The sequence below is a fragment of the Patagioenas fasciata genome, chromosome 3, assembly GCF_037038585.1.
Source record: "Patagioenas fasciata isolate bPatFas1 chromosome 3, bPatFas1.hap1, whole genome shotgun sequence".
Lineage (NCBI taxonomy): Eukaryota > Metazoa > Chordata > Aves > Columbiformes > Columbidae > Patagioenas > Patagioenas fasciata.
In genome coordinates this window covers 102,648,039-102,672,326 of record NC_092522.1, presented here as the reverse complement: position 1 = coordinate 102,672,326, position 24,288 = coordinate 102,648,039, and the positions used below count along the sequence as shown (strand labels likewise).

The 24,288-nt window shown below is 36.5% G+C and overlaps 1 protein-coding gene across 2 annotated transcripts in view; it reads right to left on the bottom strand.

Moving 5' to 3' along the window:
• CSMD1 (CUB and Sushi multiple domains 1) overlaps nucleotides 1-24,288 on the bottom strand; it is a 1,060,719-nt gene that overhangs the window by 168,265 nt on the left and 868,166 nt on the right. For both annotated transcript variants that reach the window (XM_065834358.2, XM_071807004.1), the window contains exons 27-31: nucleotides 17,798-17,989; nucleotides 14,995-15,133; nucleotides 11,753-11,940; nucleotides 9,238-9,432; nucleotides 65-181 (exon numbers count right to left, since the gene is read on the bottom strand). In XM_065834358.2, the coding sequence (XP_065690430.2) occupies nucleotides 65-181; nucleotides 9,238-9,432; nucleotides 11,753-11,940; nucleotides 14,995-15,133; nucleotides 17,798-17,989 (831 nt within the window). The remainder of the gene's footprint in view (nucleotides 1-64; nucleotides 182-9,237; nucleotides 9,433-11,752; nucleotides 11,941-14,994; nucleotides 15,134-17,797; nucleotides 17,990-24,288) is intronic.

Sequence of the window (24,288 nt, the reverse complement as noted above, 5' to 3'; positions counted from 1 at the left end):
ATGAAGGACATCTGAATGGTAGAAAAATTATTAATTGATAAATCAGTAGAAAAAAAATTCTTACCAAATTCTTTAGGCACAGTTATTGAATAATGGCAAGTCTGTCCAGCAGTGTAGTTATGAGGATAACTTGGTGATAGAACCACTCCCTCTGATCCAGTGTACTGCCCTCCACATGGTGCTGGAAACAAAACAGAAAGAAATGAGTTACATCTATTCCAATTTTCTGTATTAATTCAGCCTGACAATTATAACCTAAAGATCATAAACTGATAGTTTAGTGTTTTTGTTTTTGTTTGGTTTTCCTATGATGACATATCTAATAGTTCTTTCTCAGGCTATAATTGTGAGTAAAATTTCTTTAGAATGTCTGTCTGATTTGGATATATCTATATTTCCTATCTATCTATCTATCTATCTATCTATGTAAAAGAGCTCAGAAAAAATATGGTACTACATAGTTAAAAAGCACAACACAGTAATCTCAGAGGAATACATGGACATGCTAACAGTACCCTACACAGAATACCATGAATTCTGCTTTGTGAATGTATGCTTGAATTGCCTTGCTTTTCATAACCTAGGTGATTATCAAAAGAGGATATGGATTATATCTATAAAAAAATCTTCAGATTCATATGTATATAAAATAGAAGAGAAAGAATAAGGGAAAATGTTTACAGCTACAGAATTTAGAAGGCAGATTTAAGAAGAGTGAAGCCTCAACATTCAAGGCTACTCAGGCACTATGTAAGTAGCAGTTCTGTTTGTATCATGAGAAAAAAAAAAAAAAAAACACAAAAAAAACCAAACAAGCATGTGATATGTTTCTTCCACGTATAGGCAACAAATGTGGCATTCTGAGACTGCTAGGTTTACCAGTTACAGGTCAAAGCACTACATTATAGGAACTCTGTGTCTCAAGGATTTCATAGGAAAAGCCAAAGCAGGGAGTGGATGAAAGGGATATGTGCTTTTGGAGAAAAAGCAAACATAAGCAGTGGCTATTTTTGACAAGCTGAGAGAGTTGGGGTTGTTCAATCTGGAGAAGAGAAGGTTCTGGGGAGACCTTATTGCAGGTTTTCAGTACTTAAAAGGGGTCTATAACAAAGATGGGGACAGACTTCTAGAAGGATATGTTGCAACAGGACAAGGGGTAATGGTTTTAAACTATAAGAGCGGAGATTCAGACTAGACATGAGAAAGAAATTTTTTACAATGAGGTTGGTAAAACACTGGCACAGGTTTCCCAGAGAGGTGGTTGATGCCCCATCCCTGGAGACATTCAAGGCCAGGTTGGACGGGGCTCTGAGCAGACTGATCTAGTTGAGATGTCCCTGTTCATGTCAGGTGGGTTGGACTAGATGAGCTCTGAAGGTCACTTCCAGCCCAAACTGTTCCACGACTCTGTGATTTTTAAGTTAAAATATCTCCTTGTGTTGGGATACATCTCTATAAATACATCCCTATACAATGAAAAGAAATGATTGCTGTCACTTTTCTTGACTTTTGAGAACTAATGGAAAGGTTTGGCTTCCTATCAAAAACATCGTTAAAATGTAAGTTTTATAGTAATTACATTAGTTACATGCAATCCAGTGCCCTCTTGTTTTTGCTTGGGTTTTTTGTTTGTTTTTGGTTTTGTTGTTGTTGTTTGGGTTTTTGTTTGTTTGGTTTTGGTTTTGTTTGTTTGTTTTTCTTTTTCAAATGATTTCATGAAACACTACTAAAAACTATAGATTTTACAAGAATAAGTGATTTTCGTACACTGTTATTTTACCCAATAAGTTTATAATGGATTTTTAAATAAATAAGTAAATTTATGAAAAAATCGAATAGTTATATTACTTCATTTTTTTACCAAGAAAAAGATAATTACATATCAATTACTTTCTACTATAAGGAACAAACTAAGCCAATGTTACCCCTACCTGGGTATCCTACATGCATTACATTTATGACAGCTGCCTGGAAAGCAGCTCTGAGGAGAACCTTGGGTCCAGGTGGACAAGTTCATTGGTCTGGGGTTATTGAAGTTGCCAGTTCTCATCTCTGCTGATCCAGCTTATGTGCCACGGGACTGTGCACAGTGAGTGAGGACACAACCTGTGCTCTCGTCATCCTCAGCTCCTGGCTCACCTGCTCTTGTGGACCAGACCTGCTCTTTCTGCTCCCTGACAGAAACTGGGCTTTAAAATCACACCCAAAATATCTCTACAAGTTTAACTTCCTTACATAGGCAGCAATTAATACTACAAATCAGTGTCTTCTTGTAGCTGATAAATTAATTATTAAAAAATCCAATATAATGATAGAAGATGATAGTTTATTCATAGGCTGAATAGAATTATGTGGCTGAGGTGAAACTCAAATATCACATAGAATCAGTTAATGTCCTGAATTTTAAATCTTTATTATTTTTCTCTTCTTACCTCAAGGATACCAGAAAGTAAGCCACAAAGTCTATCTTCTAATTACCAGATGAAGTTCTCAAGTCATGAACGCTTCACTGGAATGCAAGTGTATCACTTATGCTTAATTTCAAACAAATTCCAAAGTTATAGAGCTGTAAAAACGTTCCCTTTTAAAATGACTTTTCTATTTTTGGATATGGTTTTGATAATATTTATGATAACATCTTTGTAGTATATTGACTCTGTAAGGAAAACCTGTGAGTGCTTAGGGAAAAAAAAAAAAAAAAGAAGTAAGAAAATTCTGTTGTAGGTTAAGTTGTAAAATTTATCAGTGCAGTGCTGTTGCAGTTATAGCCTAAACAGAGCTCTCTGTTTTGAGTATAAATAATGTATGTTTTAGTGAGCAAAACCTACACTTTCAGAGGATATATTTTCGTAACTTCATTAAGGATTGTAAAATTAATTATGAAAAGAGTATGCCTGAGATTTTCCATTACCATTCCTGAATATTCCAACAGGCAGTTGCCAACCATTGCCTAGATATATATGAAATTTGTTTTCATCATGTCTGACTGTAAAATGCTACCCTAAAAATAAATAAATAAATAAATAAATAAAACATACCACAAATAAATAAAGTTAAATTAACTAATTGCGGTAATTGACTTAAAGAAGTAAGGGCATTGTTTTCAGAGATTCTTGGCACTAATTTTAGGTTCTTTTCCATTTTTCATGCTTCGAAATGCTTCATGTTTTTTGGTTCAATATTTTAAAGAAGTTCAAAAAGGGGAAATTAGCTATCAGTATATATAAAGAAATATAAACTTAAAACACTGTGCTAAAATTGTGTAATAAAATTTTTTGTTTGATATTTTCAGTTTTGATTGAGTTAAATTGTATATTACAACAGGGCTTCATGTGACAACAAAGGTGATATGGAGTGCATTTTGTTTCTGGACTCCTGTACAACTCCTACCCTTAAAGTTCTATATAATGGATTTGTATTTCATAAATATGTTTAAACATAGCATGTGTTGTTTATACTTTCCACTCACAAAATTGTTCTTTTACTTTAAGTTATTAGTGTCCCAATTTTTCTCAAAACCTTGCCCTGTGACAAAAACAAAGATTCCTCCCTCTAATTACTTTCGAGTTTTGGCACTACCATCATTACATAACTATGGTAAAATAAGACTTCCAGGGAACCAAAGAGCTCATACAGTCCTCAATAATCTGTGGTTCCATTATAATCCACTATTTGAGATTTTTGTCCTTCTCATAAATCAAGTCTATTTTATTAAATACTTATTTAAGACTCCACAAAGGGTTAAAACGGATATATATTTGTTTGTTTAGTATGGTTTACTCCATGCTAGAGACATAAATGCAGTAGCCGTGCAAATGACACTTTTAAAACCTCCGCACCTTAACTGAAGTAATAAGACTGTATGTTTTAAAATGGAACAGAGAGTAAACCATAGTAGATAAATAGACTTAAAAGTATTTCCACAAGCATGTCTTCCAGTTTAGTTTTACTCAGATTTAACAGTGTCAAGATACCCAATCTTTCAGTTAGTAATTTTTGCTTTTTTAGACACCCAGTGTTATTTAGAATAGATATCACAAGCAGCGCAATACTACATTAATTCTCACCTTGGAATAAGAATTGCAATTATTGAGGAAGAAAATTAAAATGATATCTCAGAGCTATGGCTAACTAATTTATCCTCTGTCCCTTGTGTCAGCATTTGTGTTGTATGAATATAGAACAGTTTTAACAAATAAGAAAGTTACATGTATTAGTTATTCTCCATAAAGTACTACATAATGTTGAAACATAATGTTCTGTAATACTTTACATTTTTAATTGTCTATTGGATGATCCTCAAAATGAACTCAGTATGAAATACTGATATCTTTCTTGTTAAAAAACAGGTATTGTTTTAGGAGCTCTGTGTGTCTGTTCTACACTGGTATTTCTGGCTGTAAAAAATAGAGGATTCTAAAGAACATTTTCCCTATTTTTTTATTTCATATCTTATAAAGTGTTATAATCATAGACATTATTGTAAGAGAAAATTATTTATTAAGAAATAGAATACTAATTCTGCTTTAAGAAATTAAGCAAATCAATGTTGATTTTTAAACAAAAAACCCAAAAAATTCAATGAGAAGTGTATCAGTTTCCAAGGTGAACCATGGGTCATTTTTGTTTTTCAACACTACTTAATGTTTTATAACAGCTTGTTATATCATACAAAATATAATTGTTCTACAAGTCCACTTTCATAAGGTATCGAAGCTAAGCTTTTGCAATGTCACAGTAAAAGCTTCATTCTGCACTCTATCTGCTGATGCATGTGCTCTAAATATTCACCATATGGAGAAAAAAAATGCTATTTTTCTTTAAAATCTTTTAAAAAGAGAAGTTACTGAATAAGAAAATTCCTTAAAAAAAAAAAAACAAGCCATCCTAATTCCTCCTATTTTGTTGATGGTGGTCAACACGTTCAACTTGAGCCCCTATAGCAAAGGTGGTCATCAGCTTCTCAAGCTAATCATTAGGAAGATCATTTGCCAAACACATCAAGGGGGTCATCCTTCCCCTCCACTCAGCGCTCATGAGGTTACATATGGAGTTGTGTGTCCATTTCTGATCTCCCCAGTACAAGAAATCATAATCATAAAATACCGGGTTGGAAGCGACCTCACAGATCATCTAGTCCAGCCTTTCTTGGCAAAAGCATGGTCTAGACAAGATCGCCCAGCACCCTGTCCAGCTGAATCTTAGAAGTGTCCAGTGTTGTGGAATCTACCACTTTCCTGGGAAGATTATTTCAATGGCTGATTTTTCTCATTGTGAAAAATTTCCCTCTTGTGTCAAATCAGAATGAGCCCAGGCATAACTTCTACCCCTCCTTTTTTCCATGTGACTCCTTGTAAACTTCTTTGTTGCAACGCTTTAAATACTGGAACAGAGTGACGAGGTCTGCCCTAAGCCTTCTTTTCTCAAAGCTGACAAACCAAATTCCCTCAACATTTCCTCATATGGCGGCTTCCAAGCACTTTGGTCATCTTCGTGGTCTTTCTCTAGACCCTCTCCAGCCTGTCCACAGATTTTTTGTATAGTGGAGACAAAAACTGAACACAATATTCCAGGTGTGGCCTGTCAAGTGCTGAGAAGGATAGTGACTTCTTTATCTCTGCTGGTGTTGCCCTTGCTAATGCATGCCAACATCCTGTTGGCCTTTGCCGCAGAAGCACACTGTTAAATCATATTGAGCTTGTTGACCACCAGAACCCCCAGGTACCTTTCCACAGAGAGGCTCCCCAACCAAGTAGGTCCCAGCCTGTGCTGCACTCCTAGATTATGTTTTTCCCACGTGCAAGCCTTTACATTTGTCCTTGTTGAACTTCATAAGGTTCTTGTTAGCCCACTATTCCAGTCTATGCAGGTCTTCCTGCAGCTGGCTCTCCTTTCAAAAATGTCCACTTCCCTGGCCAGTTTGGCGTCATTGGCAAACTTCATTGCTATACACTTGATCCCATCATTCAGATCATTTATGAAGATGTTACACAGTGTTGGGCCCAATATCGATCCCTGGGGGATCTCACTCATGACAGGTTGCTGGTCAACCTGTTCCCCACCCACCACAGAGACCATAGAATCATAGAATAGTTTGAGTTGGAAGGGATCTTCAAAGGTCATCTAGTCCAACGCTCCTGCAGTGAGCAGGGACATCTCAACGAGATCAGGTTGCTCAGAGTCCCGTCCAGCCTAGCCTTGAATATTTCCAGTGATGAGGCATCTACCATTTCTGGTCAATCTGTTCCAGTATCTTCACAGAATGGTGGAGAAGCAACACCTAGATGAGGTTACACAGGAAGGCATCCAGGCAGATTTTGAATGTCTCCAGAGAAGGACACTCCACAAACTCCCTAGGCAGCCTGTTACAGTGTTCTGTCACCCTCACTGAGAAGAAGTTTCATCTCATATTTAAGTGAAACCTCCTGTGTTCCAGTTTGTACCCACTACCCCTTGTCCTATCATTGGTTGTCACCAAGAAGAGCCTGGCTCCATCCTCATGGCACTCACCCTTTACATATTTATAAACATTAATGAGGTCACTCCTCAGTCTCCTCCAAACTAAAGAGACCCAGCTTCCTCAGCCTTTCCTCATAAGGGAGATGCTCCACTCCTGTAATCATCTTCGTGTGTCTGCACTGGACTCTCTCCAGCAGTTCCCTGCCCTTCTTGAAACGAGGGGCCCAGAATTGGACACAATATTTCAGGTGTGGTCTCACCAGGGCAGAATAGAGGGGAAGGAGAACCTCTCTCGACCTACTAACCACCCCCCTTCTAATACACCCCAGGATGCCATTGGCCTTCATGGCAACAAGGGCACAGTGCTGGCTCCTCATCATCCTGCTGTCCATCAGGACTCCCTAAAATACTCAGGTCGTTCCCCAACTTCTATGGGAATCTGGGGTTGTTCCTGTACAGATGCAAGACTCTACACTTGCCCTTGTTATATTTCATTAAATTTGTCACCACCTAATTGTCCAATCTGTCCAGGTCTTGCTGGATGGCAGCACAGCCTCCTGGCATGTTGGCCACTCCTCCCAGTTTGGTGTCACCAGCAAATTTGCTGGCAGTGCACTCTATTCCCTCGTCCAAGTCGTTGATGAATATATTGAATAGTACTGGCCCCAGTACTGACCCTTGAGGGACTCCGCTAGATACAGACCTCCAGCCAGACTTCGCTCCATTGACCACAACTCTCTGGCTTCTTTCCTTCATCCAGTTCACGGTCCACCTCACTACTTGATCGTCCAGACCACACTTCCTCAGTTTAGCAGCAAGGATGCTGTGGGAGACTGTGTCAAATGCTTTACCGAAGTCAAAGTAGACCACATCCACTACTCTGCCATCATCTATCCACTTCGTTATGTCTTCATAAAAGGCTATGAGGTTGGTTAATCATGACTTCCCCTAGGTGCAGCCATGTTGACTGTCCCTAATGACCCTCTTATCCTTGAAATGCCTTGAGATGGCACCATCGATAAGTTGTTCCATCACCTTCCCAGGGATAGAGGTGAGGCTGACCCGTCTATAGTTACCTGGGTCCTCCTTCTTGCCCTTTTAGAAAACTGGAGTGACATTTGCTTTCCTCCAGTCCTCAGGCACCTCTCCTGTTTCCCAAGACTTGGCAAAGATGATGGAGAGTGGTCTAGCAATGACCTCAGCCAGCTCCCTCAGCACCCGTGCGTGCACCCCATCTGGATTTACAGATGTCCAGATTGCCTAACTGCTCCCTAACCCGGTCCTCATCAAATAAGGCAGACTCCTCCTGCCTTCCTCTGGGCCCTCAGCAGAACAGGGCTTCTCAGGACAGCCTCTGGCAGAGTAGACAGAGACAAAGAAGGCATTCAGTAACTCTGCCTTCTCTGTATCTTTTGTCACCAGGGCACTCACCCTATTCATCAGTGGGCCTACATTGCCTCTGGTGTTAGTTTTATCAGCCACGTATTGGAAAAAGCTCTTTCTGTTGTCCTTGACCCCTCTCACCAGGTTTAAGTCTAAGGAGACCCTAGCTTTCCTAGTTGCCTCCCTACATCCTCTGACAACAGCCTTATACTCTTCCATGATCTAGAAACTCTCCTCTTCCACTTGAGCTTACCCAGCAGCTCCCTGTTTAACCACACAGGTCTCCTGGCTCCCTTCCTTGACTTCCTACATGTCGGGATGCTCTGATCTTGACCTTGGTAGAAGCAGTCCCTGAATACTAACCAACTATCTTGGGCCCCTTTACCTTCAAGCAGCTTTGCCCATGGGATTTCCCCTAGCAATTGTTTGAAAAGGCCAAAGTTTGCCCTGCTGAAGTCCAGGGTTGCAATTCTGCTTGCTGTTCTGTTCCCATCACACAAGATCCTGAACTCCACCATTTCATGGTCTCTGCAACCAAGGCAGCCCTCAACCTTTACCGCTTCAACCAGACCGTCCTTGTTAGTGAGGATGACATCCAGCAGTGCTACTCTCCCAGTTGGTTCATCCACCATTTTCATCAGGAAGTTATCGTCAATGCACTGGAGGAACCACCTAGACTGTGGCTGGCTGGCTGGCTGAATAGTCCTTCCAGCAAACATCAGGGAAGTTAAAATCCCCCATGACAATAAGGCCCTGTGACTGTGAGGCTGCTCTCAGCTGTCTGTAGAAGCCCTCATCAACTTTCTCACCCTGATCTGGTGGCCTGTAATAGACACCCACAACAGTATCACCCCTGCCAGCCTGCCCCTTAATTCTCACCCGTAGACTCTCAACTTGCTCCTCATCTGTGCCTGGAAAGTATTCAATACATTGTAGTTGCTCTCTCACATAAAGAGCAACTCCACCACCATGCCTGGCTGGCCTGTCTTTCCTGAAAACGGCATAGCCATCCATGACCACATTCCAGTCATGTGAGCTGTCCCACCATGTCTCTAATTGCGACCAGATCATAATCTCCTGCTTGAACTCAGGTTTCTAACTCCTCCTGCTTATTCCCCATGCTGCGTGCATTGGTGTACAGGCATTTCAGAGAGCGAGCTGAGCACACCAATTTCACCCTAGGAGTATGGGAGGCCTCCTGGTCTTCATCAGTTCTAGAGTGCTGCCCCACTGATGCAAGCCCAGCTACCATCCCATCTCCCTTTTTATTTTTTAACTTCAGGGGTTTTTTTTTAATACAAGCTATATGCATAAAAATCTTATAAACAGACTGATGGACTAAGAAACTCTGAATTCACTGGGGGTACAGGGAAGTGGTAAGAAAACAGTACATACCATTACAAGATGGCAATGCTCTGTTCCATGCTGGCTTTCCATCTGCACCAATTACACATGTTATAGTTGAAGGATCGATAATCTTGTACCCAGAATCACATTGGTACGTAATAGTTGAGCCAAGCTTAAAGTCTGTTCCAGTTCTTGTCCCATTCATTATGTTTCCAGGATCAAAACAAGCTTCCCGTGGTTTTTCTGTTAAAGTGAATTAAAATCAATGTAGATACACTTTCTACTAAAAACAAACTAAAAAACTTAACAATTATCATTGTTTTTTGTTGTTGTTTTTTTTTTTTTTTCAGTCAGTTTGCATTTTTCAACAGCTTATTAAAATATTTTTCTTCTTTCTGTGTGCTTACTACAAGATCATGGAGGTTTGCATTAGACTGATAATCTCTCCAAGGAAATTGTACTGCGAGGATTTAACCAACAGCATTTTCTTCCTACCTTTTGTGAACAGAAGTATCTAAAAGCTGAATAACTCAAATTAAGTTTAGCAGTGTAGAAGAAAAACTGCCATTTCTAGAATTCACTGCTTAACACTGTTATGTTTTTTAACAAAGTACTATGCACAGTACTCAGTAATTTATGGTTCGAAAGCTGGTATACCATAGAATAATGTAAACATAAAAAATGCTTATGCTTCATATTTAAGAAGATCTAAAAATAACTGGAGCTTGAAGGCTGACAAAGTAAGAACAGTTATTTTCTGGTATGAGCTAATATTTACAAAATCTTTACATCAGTGTGAGTACAGCATCGATTTTAAGAAGATTGTTATTTCATTAATCTTTTTTGGCAAGTTAAAATACACAGAAAACAAAGGGAAAAAATAATTCATATTAGAAATTACTTTGCTTCAAGTATATGATTTAGATGATTTTCAAATAAGAAGGATTTAGGCACGAAGCACTCTATAACCAAAGAATTAGAACAAAATATTAGTAATTTTATACTGTCAATAACTTTGCAGTACTTTTTCCAACAAAAGGCTTAAACACAACTGAGTCCTTTAAAATCTATGAAAATATTGTGCAATATTACCTCTATAAACAATATTTTCCTAAACGTGAACTCTTTGGAGGGAAGGATGCACCAGGTATGAAGTTGATTTATAAAGCAAAGATTTGGCAAAGATTTTTTACCAAGAAATTCCAGAGTCAAATCCATAGTCAAAACTTACAGCAGGTATCTCTCCTTTATTAAATGTTAATAAAACATGGATTTTAATGAAAAAGTCAAGGAATATTACCAGAAAACAAAACTGGATGTCCATAATCAGAAATGTAAAGTAATAAATTTTATATAAAAATCAAATAATGTACTTAATAGAGATATGTAATTATTAGGCACAAACATACTGCCTATTTACTATAATAACTTTCTGCTTTCATATGTTATATTTTTATTTTCTTATTATTTCACTTATCTTTGAGTTGCGAAGAGGCACACATATCAGACTATGCTGAGAACAGAATATGCACACACAGTGAAAATGTGTATGCACATATTCACTTGACATCTTTATCTCTTTATATTATCCTGCTCAACTTTTCATTTTCTTTCCTTGCAGGTCAATAAGACTTCCTGGAACAAGTTGTTTCCCCATTTTATTTACATTTTGTTTCAAGTTTAGGTATGAACAAACAGACTAAGGTTTCATCTACGGCACTATGACAATTACTTGGGAAAGAAAAGCCTTGCCAACATGGAGAATAATGCATGATGGTGGATGAAAGATGAAGACTAAACATAAGAATGATTTAATAGTTCTTTTCAACCTCTCTCTCTTTCATTGGCATGCTATTTCGATGTTCTTCATATATTTTTTATTCCTTTGTTCCTTTTTGACATGCATATTAATGTGGTTTGCTTCTATTTTCAAGAATAAGAAGCATCAGCATCTCTGCTGATGAAAAACAGTTTGATAAATGTCAGCAAAGATGACAATCAAGCGAGAAACGGCATCTGTGACCAGAAAAGAAACCAGCATTTAAAGTGAGATATGTCTTTAATAATCAGTCAGGGTGACCTGTTCTCTGGCTAGTAATGGATACTCTCCAAAAAATGCAAATATTGTCCTGCAGTAGTTATTCAAAAATGTGTATGTAGATTCAGCAACAAAGTGGAAAGGAAAATGAATTGGTATGTATCAGAAAGGAAGCAGAAGCAGTCATGTATTTTAATTGGGTAAGACAATTCCATTATTCTACAACTTTTTCCCAAATGCTACTTTTGATGTGCATCTTCTATTTCTACTTTTTTTTGTTTTTTTTTTTTTTTTAGTGGGGGGATGAAAATGTGCATAAGTATTGTGAAAGAAGTTTCATCAGAGAGGATTTCTGTGTTCCTCCACACATTTACAGAAAACAGTTTTTAAAACCTACATCAATGCAAAGAGGTATTTGCCAGGTCACTATAAGTACCTCTAGAAGTAAACAGATTTGAGTCTCAGTAAATACTAAACAATATTTCTTTCCCTTTATGTTTCCACAGATTATGGTCAGAACAGTACCTTTGTAGTCAATTGCAAATCCTGACATTCCAACAGAAGCATCACTGCGAAAAGCCAGAAACAGACTGTTACCACTGCTCTCTATTCTTTCAGGAGCCTGTGAGCCTTGAAAACTTCCAATCAGAGGACTGTTGGAATTTTCCCCTTCATAAATATGTAGAAAATCATAACTGGGTTCCATATTGAAACTGAAAATAAAGGAAAAAGAGAATTAAGTCTTCATTTCTTTTTCATGAGTTCAACACTACTGTGGCTGTGGCTGCCAATCTTCTGCCTAATACATTTTCTTCCAGAAATCCAAGTCTTTTTATATAGGATTCACAGTGAAAATTTACTAACTTTAAATGTAATTCTCTTTACCTTTGATTTGAACACCTTCAGCTTCCCAGAAGATTTACCATTAGGTCATCATGAAGGCTCTGTGTACAGTCAGTGAAAGCCAAGCATATCCTCCCACCTGTCTTAAACATCTCTCTCAAGATGGAATGGACCACTTGCTACAGAAAGGCTGCCTCTCACAGGTGACCACAGGAATGATCCAGATAACTAGCTTACATTAAATATCCAGCTTTTAGTTGGTTAAACTGGATGATATTAAATCCACCCATTACATAGATTCACCATTACAGGAACAAGATGCTTTCAAATGAGCAGACCACTATCCTGGAAGTTGCTTTTGTTCATACCGAAATTATACCAGAGAATTATGATAAAGTGAACTATTTTTCTCACTAAACCATTTATACTATACTATACTATTGATGACATTTTTATGTTTATACAAAGGAATTATGAAGCTAATATGAATGGAATGTCATTCAGAGGAATTTGAGATGAGTTTTGAGAAAACATGAAAACACCGGCACTTATATGAGAAATTTATACAGAACTAGATAAAAGGATATACTAGGAACACTGAAGCAGTTGAGGACTCAGTGAATTGAGTGGATTCTTTTATTTCTAATAATCTTTGTAAAAAAAAGTAATTGGCTTTTTTCCGAAGTGTGGTGATCGGCTGTTTTTCTTTCTATTTCATTAGTTAGTATTGTTAGACACAAACTTTCCCAAATCAAATATGATAAAAAGGAAACAATATCTTTAGGCAAGAAATCAGCAGGAAAAAAATATGTTCCTAAGTAAAGTCAAATGCAATTGGCTTCATATAATCAATAATATTTAATGCCCTATTTTAAAGAGAAACTAGAAAAATGTTTGGAATCTTCTACTAAGACAGAGAAATTTGAGTTGAGAGTTAGAAGAGTTGAAAGAAATAGTAGTCTACAGACCAAAACCAAGGAAAAAGAAATAGTACAGGGCAATGATTTTTAGTCTTTCTGTAGCCAATACACGTTTGACAAAATATATTGCATGTCTTTATTCTCAGATCACATTCTCATACTATGCAAACACTGCAACCTCCACAAAGGCAGTTTCTTGAGAATAGTACAGATATTAACTGTAGAATACTGCCTAAGAATGAAAAATTTTAGATAAAATAACACAGAATGGTATGTTAAGAAAGTAGAATTTGCAGATGTCAAAGAAACACTACCCCTCTCCATAATCCATCAAAGGTCTTGGGAGTCTGGGAAGGTCCCTGTTAACTGCAAGCTAGCCAGTGTCATTCCAGTCTACTGAAAGGGCATAAGTAAGGGAACACCCAGGGAACTACAGACCTGCTAGTCTAAGTGCAATTCATAGAAAAATGGTGGAGTAGATTATACTGTGTAATACTGAAAGGCATTTAAAGAATAATGCAATCATCAGGCACAGTCAACATGGGTTCATAAAGGGAAAATCCTGTTTAACTAATCTGATATCCTTCTACGAGCAGGTCATAGAATCACAGAATCATAGGATAGTTTGAGTAGGGACATCTTCAACCAGATCAAGTTGATCAGAGCCCCGTCCAGCCTCGCCTTGAATGTTTCCAGAGATAGGGCATCTACCACCTCTCTGGGCATTCTGTTCCAATTAGGCAACTGCCTCATGGATGAAGGGAAGGTGGTGGATGTAGCTTTTCTGTATTTTAGCAATGCTTTTGATGCTGTCCCTCAAAGCATCCCTCTGAACAAGCTGTCCAACTGTGGGATGAGTGGGTTGGCAGCGCCCTGGGTGAAGAACCGGCTGAAGGGCAGAGCTCAAAGGGTTGTATTCAATGGGATGGTGTTCCTCAGGGTTCAATTCTAGGGTCAGTTCTGTTCAATATATTTATCAACAATCTGGATGCAGGAGTTGAATGCAGCATTTTCAAGTTTTTTGATGATACCAAACTGGGAGATGCTGTTATCTCTCTTGAGGGACAGAAGGCCTTGCAGATGGATCTAGATAGATTGGAGCATTGGGCTGTGATTAATGGGATGCTATTTAACAAGTCAAAATGCCAGATTGTGCACCTGGAACGGAGTAACACCAGGCAAAAGTGTAAACTGGGCAACGAGTGGCTGGAGACCAGCCCTGCAGAAAAGGATCTGGGGATTCTGGTAGGTGGCAGGCTCAGCATGAATCATTAGTGCACCCTGGCAGCCAAGAGGGCAAACCACATCCTGGGGTGCATCAAACACAGTATAACCAGTTGGTCAAAAGACAGAGAATCAGAAAAAATAAAATAAATTGCATTTGCACCTGTATAGATAGCAGGCAAGATGATTATACAGGCCTGATTCAAATAGAAATGATAACACATGAATATGATTATATCTGTGAACTTCAATTAATGTTGAAAATCTATGCAAGAAATATAGGTTGATATGGAACACTGAATAAATAAAACTTTTTTTTTAAATTATGAGACAACATTATATAGACATCTTTTATCTCTTGACTAAGTTGATCAGTATTTTTTTTTGATCTGTGCCCTCCAAGCAAAGTGTATTTAGTCTGTATTTGTAAAACCCTTTAGGAACTGAGTTATAGAGTTTCCACCGCAGTTCAAGTCTCTACTATAACATACAACAACGTAAATCGAACATTTCCACAAATTTACATTGCTTTTCAAGTATTTTTATTTCCTAGGTCACAGAAAGTTTTGTTACTCAGGAATATATTTGATATCAAAAGTGCCATTTAACAGTATTATTTTACTTTACATTATTTGGAAGTAATGATATAGCACATATTAGATGTATGTTCCAGGACTTATCCAGAGAATATCATTAACTTTAAGAAGTGATAAACTATGCCATTTTTAGGTGAAACATTTAAAATCTTGTTAAACAGAGGTATTCATCTAGAAATGATACCTTTTGAATATCAAGGCAATGACAAAGTCAGGGTTTACTTTTATTCTCCAGTCACATTCTTTCCCAGGAGGATAAGGCTGTGGATAGTTAGGTGACAAAATAACTCCTGCTGGGCCTGTCAGGTTTCCTCCACATGCAGCTGTCACAATGTAAAAAGAAATAGGAATATGGTCACATGTTAAACTCACAAGCATATATTAGCTGTTAAATAGAAGTAAATTGACTTCTACATTTACCAAAAATAATAATAATTTAAAAACCCACAGAGTTTTCCCACTTCCAGCTAGCAAATATATTTGTATTTTCCTTAAAAAAGTGAGCTCTCTTTATATTCAAAAGAAGCACAAGAAAAACTCCTTCTAAAGGAATAAAAATATGAAGTTAAATAGAAAGTCCTGTATATTCTTGCTGTTACACAATCTCAACTCTCTCAAGCTGAAGCACTTATGTACTGGAAGTACTTTAAAAACTGGGAAAGTTCAACAGCAGGATTCAGGATGCAGTTTCTTTTTACTGTAGATGCAACAGAAACCAGTTTGATTCACTCAGTTAAGGTTTTACCCAAATAAAAAATCAAATATAGTAATTTTTTTGCAATAAACTGAACATTACTTTTAAACAGATAAGGAAATCAGATTCCAAAGATGATAATCACATAGGAATCTAACTAAAAGCTATGGCTGTCAACATGGGCTGCATCTACATTACCAAGCCACGCAGACTGATAGGAATACATCTGTAGGGCAAAACCATTGGTACCAAAGATTTGGAATCTGCATTAAACATTTTAAACAAGTATTTTTTCAGGCCATTATTAGTGTGGTCCAATGGACTGAATGCTCACTAGGGTTGGAGTACATCAGATGCACTCATAGAACACATCTTGCAGTTTAGTTTCATTCAAAAGCTCTAAGAAAATTCAAATTCATGAACTCAAGCACCAACAAGAAAATGTACTTGGAAACCATGCTCCTAACTCAAATTAAAACATTAATGAAGACATTCTCCTTGTGGTATTTATAAAACCAAACTAAACTTCCCCCTGCCCCATTTATTTATTTCTTTATCTATTTAAACATTTAGTATATTTATGTATCTGTTGGGGTTTTTTTGTCTGTAGTTTTGGTCATTATTTTTAATCTAGGGTGTGGGATTTTTTTTTTTTTTTTCAATTTTAAAATTTTTGTTTGTTTTTGGTTTTATTCACAGATAATGGTTCCAGTAAATGTTTCACATGTTCCTTATGTGTGCTGATGATTTGGCTTCCAATAACCATGATAAAAGTTATAAAGTACAAATAGTGCAGAAAACATTAAACAATTAGGAATAGAAGTTGCACAATGATCAGAGCACTGAGTAGTATAGCTATTAAATGTGAATAATTTTTCATTTATAAGTCAGCATACTGAAATAAGGACTTTATGGTAATTTTTAAAATGACATATAATGGCTTTAAAGAACCCATAAGCTTTCTAATATTATCATGTCTACAGTAAAGATTACTTTAATCTGCTTTCCCCTCCAAAGTCACCTTGAATATATAGAAGAATAACAATAGATACTTATTGCCCAAAGGTAGTCTCTCTTTCTTTCCTTCTATATTTTCTTATTTCTTTTGACACCAGATAACTTTTTAAAAATATTTTTATTTAAATATTTTTAATTTATGGGTAATATCAGTATGTTTAGTAAACATTTTAATACTGTTATTTATACCCTGCACACAAGATATCCAGAAGACAATATCCAGATTATATGCTGCTCCAATTTTGCTAGATGATATGGGGTTAGAGACACCATTCTGCATTATCCTGAATTCTTCCCAGTATTTTTGAGATATTTGTAAACACTTCAGAGAAACAGAAGGACTTCAGTTATTTGGGAAGTTGCTGTTTTGGAAAGAGCCTCTCCAAAATAGCTTGTAGAAAGGAAAAACACTACACTTATTCCAGTGCTGTTAAAACATATTGTACCTAGGGTTTTGGATTATTAAAATAAGTCCTTATTTAATTATGAACTAGGAACAACAAAATTGTAAATAAAAATAAAGCAAATAAAATCATTTAAAAACATACTATATCTAGCAAATAATTTTTTGCAGATGTTGATTAATCTTAGAAGAGCTACACTAATGACCTTAAAATACATTTCAACAAGAATTCTAGGTCTGTAATTATTAGTCTACTGACCAGAACCATGAAGAAACATTTATGTCATATATAACTACGGAACCAAGAACCAAAATGTGTTTCAAAGAAAGATGATCTCCCACTCTCCTCTGGTGTTATGGAAATACTCTAATTTCTTTCAACAACATTGTCACATGGACCCCCTCTCTACATCTACCCTTCCCAACAAGCATCCTGCTTCAGAAAAAATATCTTTAGCTTCCTAGGGATTGCACAGGATGTGTATTTAATCTCTAAGAGAACTGGGAATTTTTTCAAGATAAATAATGGACCACAGTTTATGTAACTAAATTATTATATAGAAGATCATTCTAACGAGCTAATTTAAATTATTAACTTTTTTTTTTTAATCCAAATCATCTCTTCAATTTAAAGATTTCTATTAGACTTTGTCAATTTTAGACTTGTATGAAGTTTAAATACTAGAAAAGAGTAAGAAAATACATCCAAAATAGTGTTAATCTTGAGAATAAGGCTGTTGATAACCATAATTACAAAATAACTAGGTTCTGGCGAAGAGCATCACTCCAGTATAAGCATCATATGCCCACTAGTTGACCAAGAAATCTGATCTGTATTAATCTTAAATGGAGACTAACATTTCATCTTATTACCTATGCATGTAGGAGGATCAGGTTGCCAGAAGAATCGGTTATTCAGTTGCACACATATAATTTTAGCCTGTCCTTGAAGTTGATAGCCAGGGTCACACTGAAAAGTCGTTGTGTCTCCAGGCTCTCTGCTGTCTCCATATCTAGTGCCATTCTGTGGTGTCCCAGGATCATTACAGGTTGATGCAACAGAAGCTGTAATGGAAGGATGAAATAAAAGCTTTAAGGTGTAGATACTATAGGAAGGCACTTTGTTTCTATATTTTTATGAGAATCTGCCTACTGAGATACATCATTATCTGGCTTCCTGCCAGTTTCCATATTTGGTCCAGTTAATACATCAAACGAGCTAGTAACTGCTTTTCTCACTCTAATGTTCTGGTTATACAAAAAAATTTCTTCATGTACTTTGATGCTGTTTGTGAAATAAGGTATCATAATATAAATAACATTGCTTTATAGACTTAATGTCCTGCAGCATGCAAATGCTATGTTTACACAGCTGGCTGAATCAAATAGCAGGTTTATGTAGCCCTGAAGTTCCTATTTCAGAGGCAAGAAACAACTTTCTCAGAATATTCTCAAATTGAATTCAAGCAAAATATCTCACCTATGATCAGTCTCCTGAGTTTGGATATGAATTTTGCCTCGTAAAGAAATACATTAATTTAAAACACAATGTTAAACTGAGCAGAACAATCAGTATGGTATGACTTAAAGTAGATAATATTCCAGAAAGTGGATACACAAATCTACATTGACTATGGATTTGTGGAAGATTCTAGGTCTTTTCTACTGTTTTCAGGTATTCAACATCTAGAGTTGCAATAAAAACTGCAGACTTCCCAAGGCAAGGTCTCTGGAGGCTACTGTCCGTAAATCACTGAGTTGCACTCTGTTTCCTACCACTCCAGGCTGCTCCACCCAAACATGTCTTTTTCAAAGAACTTAATTGTGACCAAAAGCCTAAATAGGTGGTCACATTGTCACAATCACCATTAATGACATTGATGTACACCTAAAAGTAAGTCCCTCTACAACTGTCATCATCTTCATTCAACCAAACTTCTTAAATCCAGGCCAAAGACTTTTTTAAAAAACTGCTACACTATACCCTTCTGCTCATCTCCAGTACTGTAAGGGATAATCCTTGAAAAATGTGAAACATCAATATTAAATTGTTGTCTTTTTTTTTAAATATGAACTACATATACTTGTGCGCTCATGCATAAGACAATTGAATAATTCTTAAACTGATTCATAACCATCTCAATTCTACATCTGATGTCTTTTCAAAGTGCTTTGCTTAACACTGCCTGATTCATAATTTTTTTTTTTTCCTTGTTTCCATTCCCAAGTACACTCCCAAATAGTACAACTTGTACCTTCAGGTGGTTACCATATCTAAGTGAAGTAAAAAGCACGGCAGTTTTTTTAACAGTGGTGAACATTTTTCCACCAGAATTTATAAGCATCAATACAAGAATGAAAGTAACGGCTGTCACTGCTAACAAGTACTGTGTAAGCACTCCCCAGGCACCACTCTGACATTTTATCTGACATCCCATATTAGTGCAGTTTACTAAATGTATACTCGGCCACAGGGGAAGTAAGGCACAGTCGTGATGTCAGAAAAGTTATTTCTTATTTGATAGACAAAAACAGCTTTAAAAAATGGTTCAAGATAGTGCATATCTGTTAAAGAATCATAAGCCCATCTTTGTCATTAATCAGTAGGGTTTTTTTTACAGATCTCTGAATATGTTCATTTTATTCTTAAAAGGTTATCCAATATAATATCATAGCAAATAACATTTTGCCCACTTTGACTGTATCAAATGTGCACCAATTGCAAAGGACTGATGCCTTTTAATATTAATTTCACTATTAATCTGCATTTCTTATATACAAAGTTCTAAACTTCAAAAACAATGACAGATTGCACCAAATAAGCATCAAAATGTTATTCACACCTTTGTTCTTGCAGCCTCAGAAGTTATTTTGTATATTTGAAACTAACAACCTTTTTATCATGCCGAATACACTTGATCTTAATCAAACAATACAGCAGATATTTAAGCACTCATGTATCATCTAAAAAAGTGAACATTTAGACAGGTTGCCAACTTTTCAACTTGTTTCCTTTCCAAGTTGTTTACTTCTCAAGTTTTCCAAGAGGTTCTGTAACTGCATGAAAATTACAAGTCTACTATTCCTTCATTTGGTATTGTGCAAATATCTGAAAGGTATGGAGGGTATATGCATTGATAAGTTATCCAGACATTAAAAATCACCAGTTCTTCTGTCATCATTTTTCTTCTATAACAAGCTTTTTTCTTTTCAGCCCCTAGACTAATATATAGACATGAAATTAATATCTATCATCTTATATTTTTATGCAAAAGGTCATGTTCATGCTGTGATGTAACATTGTCATATGGAATTAGAAACCAAACCAAACCAACCAACCAAACACACACACACACACACACACACACACACACACACACACACAAAAAAAAAAAACACAAAAAAACCTCCTGTTGAATTCAGAAACTTGAAGCTGAAAAATTAAAATATAAGCTGTAATGCAGGGAAAGCAATAACTACATTTTAGACTCAAAGATGCTAAATCAAACCGAATTCCATAGTTAAACTTTTTAGAAATGACTGAGAAAAATTAGGTGCCTAAAATGGCATAGCCAGGAGAAGGGATTTGAATTCCATTACTCTGGAAAAGAACTAAATATTTCCTTCTCAGTTCTTGCATGTGTTCTAAGCAGTAGGCTGCATGATACTCAGTGGGTTATAGAGTAACACCCTGCACAGATTACCCATTTCTTACTGTCTGATCTGCTCGGAGTCAAACAGGCTTCTGTGTACCCTCAAGATGGAACTCAAGGTGGGTACCAGAAGAACGGGCAGCTGGGAAAAAACACAGATTGCTAGGGAGGTTTCAGACCTCCATATGTAGGCAGCCACTGTGTTAAGCCTCTCTGTTTTTAAGTTAATAACCTTCCAGAATCTCATTTTAGATTTTAATTTGGATTTGACCCCCAAATTACATTTTGAAATTTGATTTAGAACTACACTGAAGATCAATAGATGGTTTTTGAGAATATGACACTATATTTTTGTGTGTCTGTAGCCTTGTGAGCAACATGTTAGATTTGTGCCTAGTTTATCTTTCACCTGAGGGACACTTGTTTTTTTATCAGTTTGTTTATCCTGCAATCTATTGTAGGTCAAGAAAAAAAAATCACCATCATCAATATTATTTTCACTATGTCTGTGATAAACAATCAGGTAAGCCATTTGCTTTAGTATTGTGCTGCAGACACTATTTTTTCTATGCCATATGGTTATAAAAATAACAAAGACTTTTCAGCAGCTAGGCTTGTGAATTGCAGGCAATGCACAAGCTTCCCTTTGTGTAGTGTATTGTGCTTGTGTAACAGGTTTGAGAAGGATTTTGGCATATCAAAGCTGTTTCATTGCACATAGGATCTTATAGTGGTGTGCTCCCCCACTCCCCCAACCTGGCCTTTTCCCATAATTCTGATCAGTGATAACCGTCCCTCCAGCTAAGTGTATTTGGGGGAGACAGATAACAGCACAACAGCCAAGGGCTAATTTATGGTAATGCCCCATCCCCCTGGCCACAGAGATGGTCCATGTCTGACTCAACCCAAATTAGGAAGAAACTGGCATCTGCAGATGGTGTGCAAATATGACTATTAGTCAATCACCTTACTCTGTAAATAGTGGACAGCCTAAAGCTCTTCGAGATCTCCTGCACAGAAATGGTCTGCATGCTGGGAACTGCCCTTGTGTAGGGATGCCGCTCAAGGTCACATCCCGAGGCTAAAAGATTAATTATTGCATCAGATACTCGGTAAGTGAATTGAGAACAAGTGCACTGAAACTTTGTAGTCTTAGCTAAGTGATATAAAGGATTGATTCCAGATGTATAACTGTTTAAACATAAACCACTGACTAACCCTGAGGCTAACTGTGGATCCAGCCTCACCTTGACTCCTCTCTGAGAAGGACTTAAGAAATTATTTTTGTTTAGAAATTCCCAGATGTTAAAGAATAGTATTTGCTATCTAAAAAGTATCTCATATAATATACATAAATGTATAGGCTAAGAAAAGTGCAAATTAGCTTCAACCCCACATTTACATGTCCTGTATTGCCCAAGAATGTAAAGAAAAAAGAAACTCAAATGCTAATGTAGTCTATTTTATTAAGTCTGAAGTGCAAAAGCTCACAGGGTTAGAGATAAACAAATTGACCAAAAATTTTCATTTCCGCTTAGTTTCACAGGAACCAAATGAAGAATCACTGCCTTCTATGAGGCTGAAGATGCCTTGTCCTGGCTATGGATTATGTGATGGATAAGAATGCTATGACACAGTTCAGCATGAAACTGTGTTACTGTGAGCATGTAATGCAACATTTATAGCATCACAGAAATCAAAAGAAGAGACTGAACTGTGAAACGTGTTATAGACTTTACAAGAATATAAAATTCTTACATCCTTTTATTTTAGCTAGGGATATTTTAATGGTTTTCATTTTCTTTGAACTCAAAATGTATTTAGTGAGCAAGGCATATATCTGATTATGCATATGTGAATTTCTTTTAAAATAGGTTTTTGTTCTAACCCCCTTTTCTTGATAATTTAGCTGTGAATCAAACTGGAACAATTGCATGACAAATCTGAGCGATGAAGATTCTGTCATGGAAATGCTTATATTACTTTAATGTAGTAACTCAGGCCATTAGGCAAGTGATTAAAAAATATCTCAGCAATGAAAGAACAATTTACAACAGTATTCTAACAGTTCAATAGGTGACACAGTTATTGTCATAGTTACTTTAGACAAACAAATGGTCAAATGGAATTACAAAACTGGGCAGAAGCAGTCATCATCGCCTGAACAGATTTGCCAGATTATGTTCAGTGTCATTAGGAACTATCAAACATAGAACTGCTGATGCTTAAGCTCTTGTCAGAGGAAGCAAGTTATCAACAGATGTGTCAACATCAGACACAGTAATTTCCAAATCATTGTTGTAATTAGCTGGCTGGTATAACTTGTTTATTTTTACTATCATAATTGATGACTTGTGTTGTTTAGTTGGGCATCTTTACTCATCACTGCTTGTATCTGCATTTACGAGGGTAAATTTTAAAAATATTGGGAGAAAAAACCAGAAAAAAACCCAAAAAACATAGACCAAGCCAACTATATATATGCCTTCATTTTGTATCTTCACTTTTAATAAAATGAATATCTAAAGTTCTTCTAACAAGATAGAAATCTTACAAAGAAAGTGAGAAACAAATCTCATTACTTTATTAATTTTTTGCCAATTGTTCTGTATAATCCAAAGAAAGATAACATTTCTGTTCACACAAAAGCAGAGCTAGGTATATTGTTAATTAGAGTTTATGCTTGCAGAATACTATGACTAAGAGAAATTAACAGTGCCACAGAACCAGCAGTAAGCATAGGAAACAATCAGATGTGGGTAGGACCGTAGAAAAGGCAGACATTTCCAAATATGTTTTTCCCATTATAACAAGAGTGAATAATCCTTTATGTATTATAGCCATGAGGAGCAAAATCTACAAAACTAGCCGAGGAACTATGAATGAATCATTTAGCTTACGAAAAGGATACTGTTCTCTTAAGTTACAACAGATGAGAATTTACTTCACAAAAAAAAGCTAGACTGTAATGTTGCAACTACTATTAGGTATTGTTAAAATAAGACCGAGTCTGTGAGAATGATACTATAGGCAATTGCTCGTATTGTTCCTATCATATCCCATTTCTATTGGTTTTGTTAAATATCAAGTAAATAAATTATATGGTTAAATATAAAATGCTCTCAATAAAATAAGCTTCAGGTCAGTAAAAGCAATGGACCATCCACTAGCATGAGATCCAAGTGCCTCCAGAAGACTAGAGTAGTTGAAGATTAAACATTCAGGGCAAGATTAAACTGCTTCAACATAGGTGGCTAGTCTCATTGAGATGCCTTACAATATCCAAGGTATTTGCACAGGACTGGAAGATATGATCAAGGACTTATGGGTGTGTGACCTTCTGGACTGGCAGATGGAGACCAACCAGGATATCCTACGGTATCTCAAAGGCAACTAGAAACCTGTGAAAAGACAGGCAGGATTAATTTCACCTGCCCTTAGATGTCCAGAAATTTCAGATTTAGTGTATGCTAGTATATCTAGACCTATAGGTGATAAAAAGAAAAACGCAACTTCAGAGGGAAATTTATCTTTTTTACCTTAGACATGTAGGACAGAATCAAAATATGTTAGAAAATTTATTTTTATGGTTTCCTTAGGCAGCAAGTTTTTGCTGCCAGTAATTTTGTTTCTTTGGAGTAAAGAAGCTAAATATCATACCTGCTTACAGTCTTCTTGTTTTCACTTTTTGTATCACAACCAGAAAGAGTT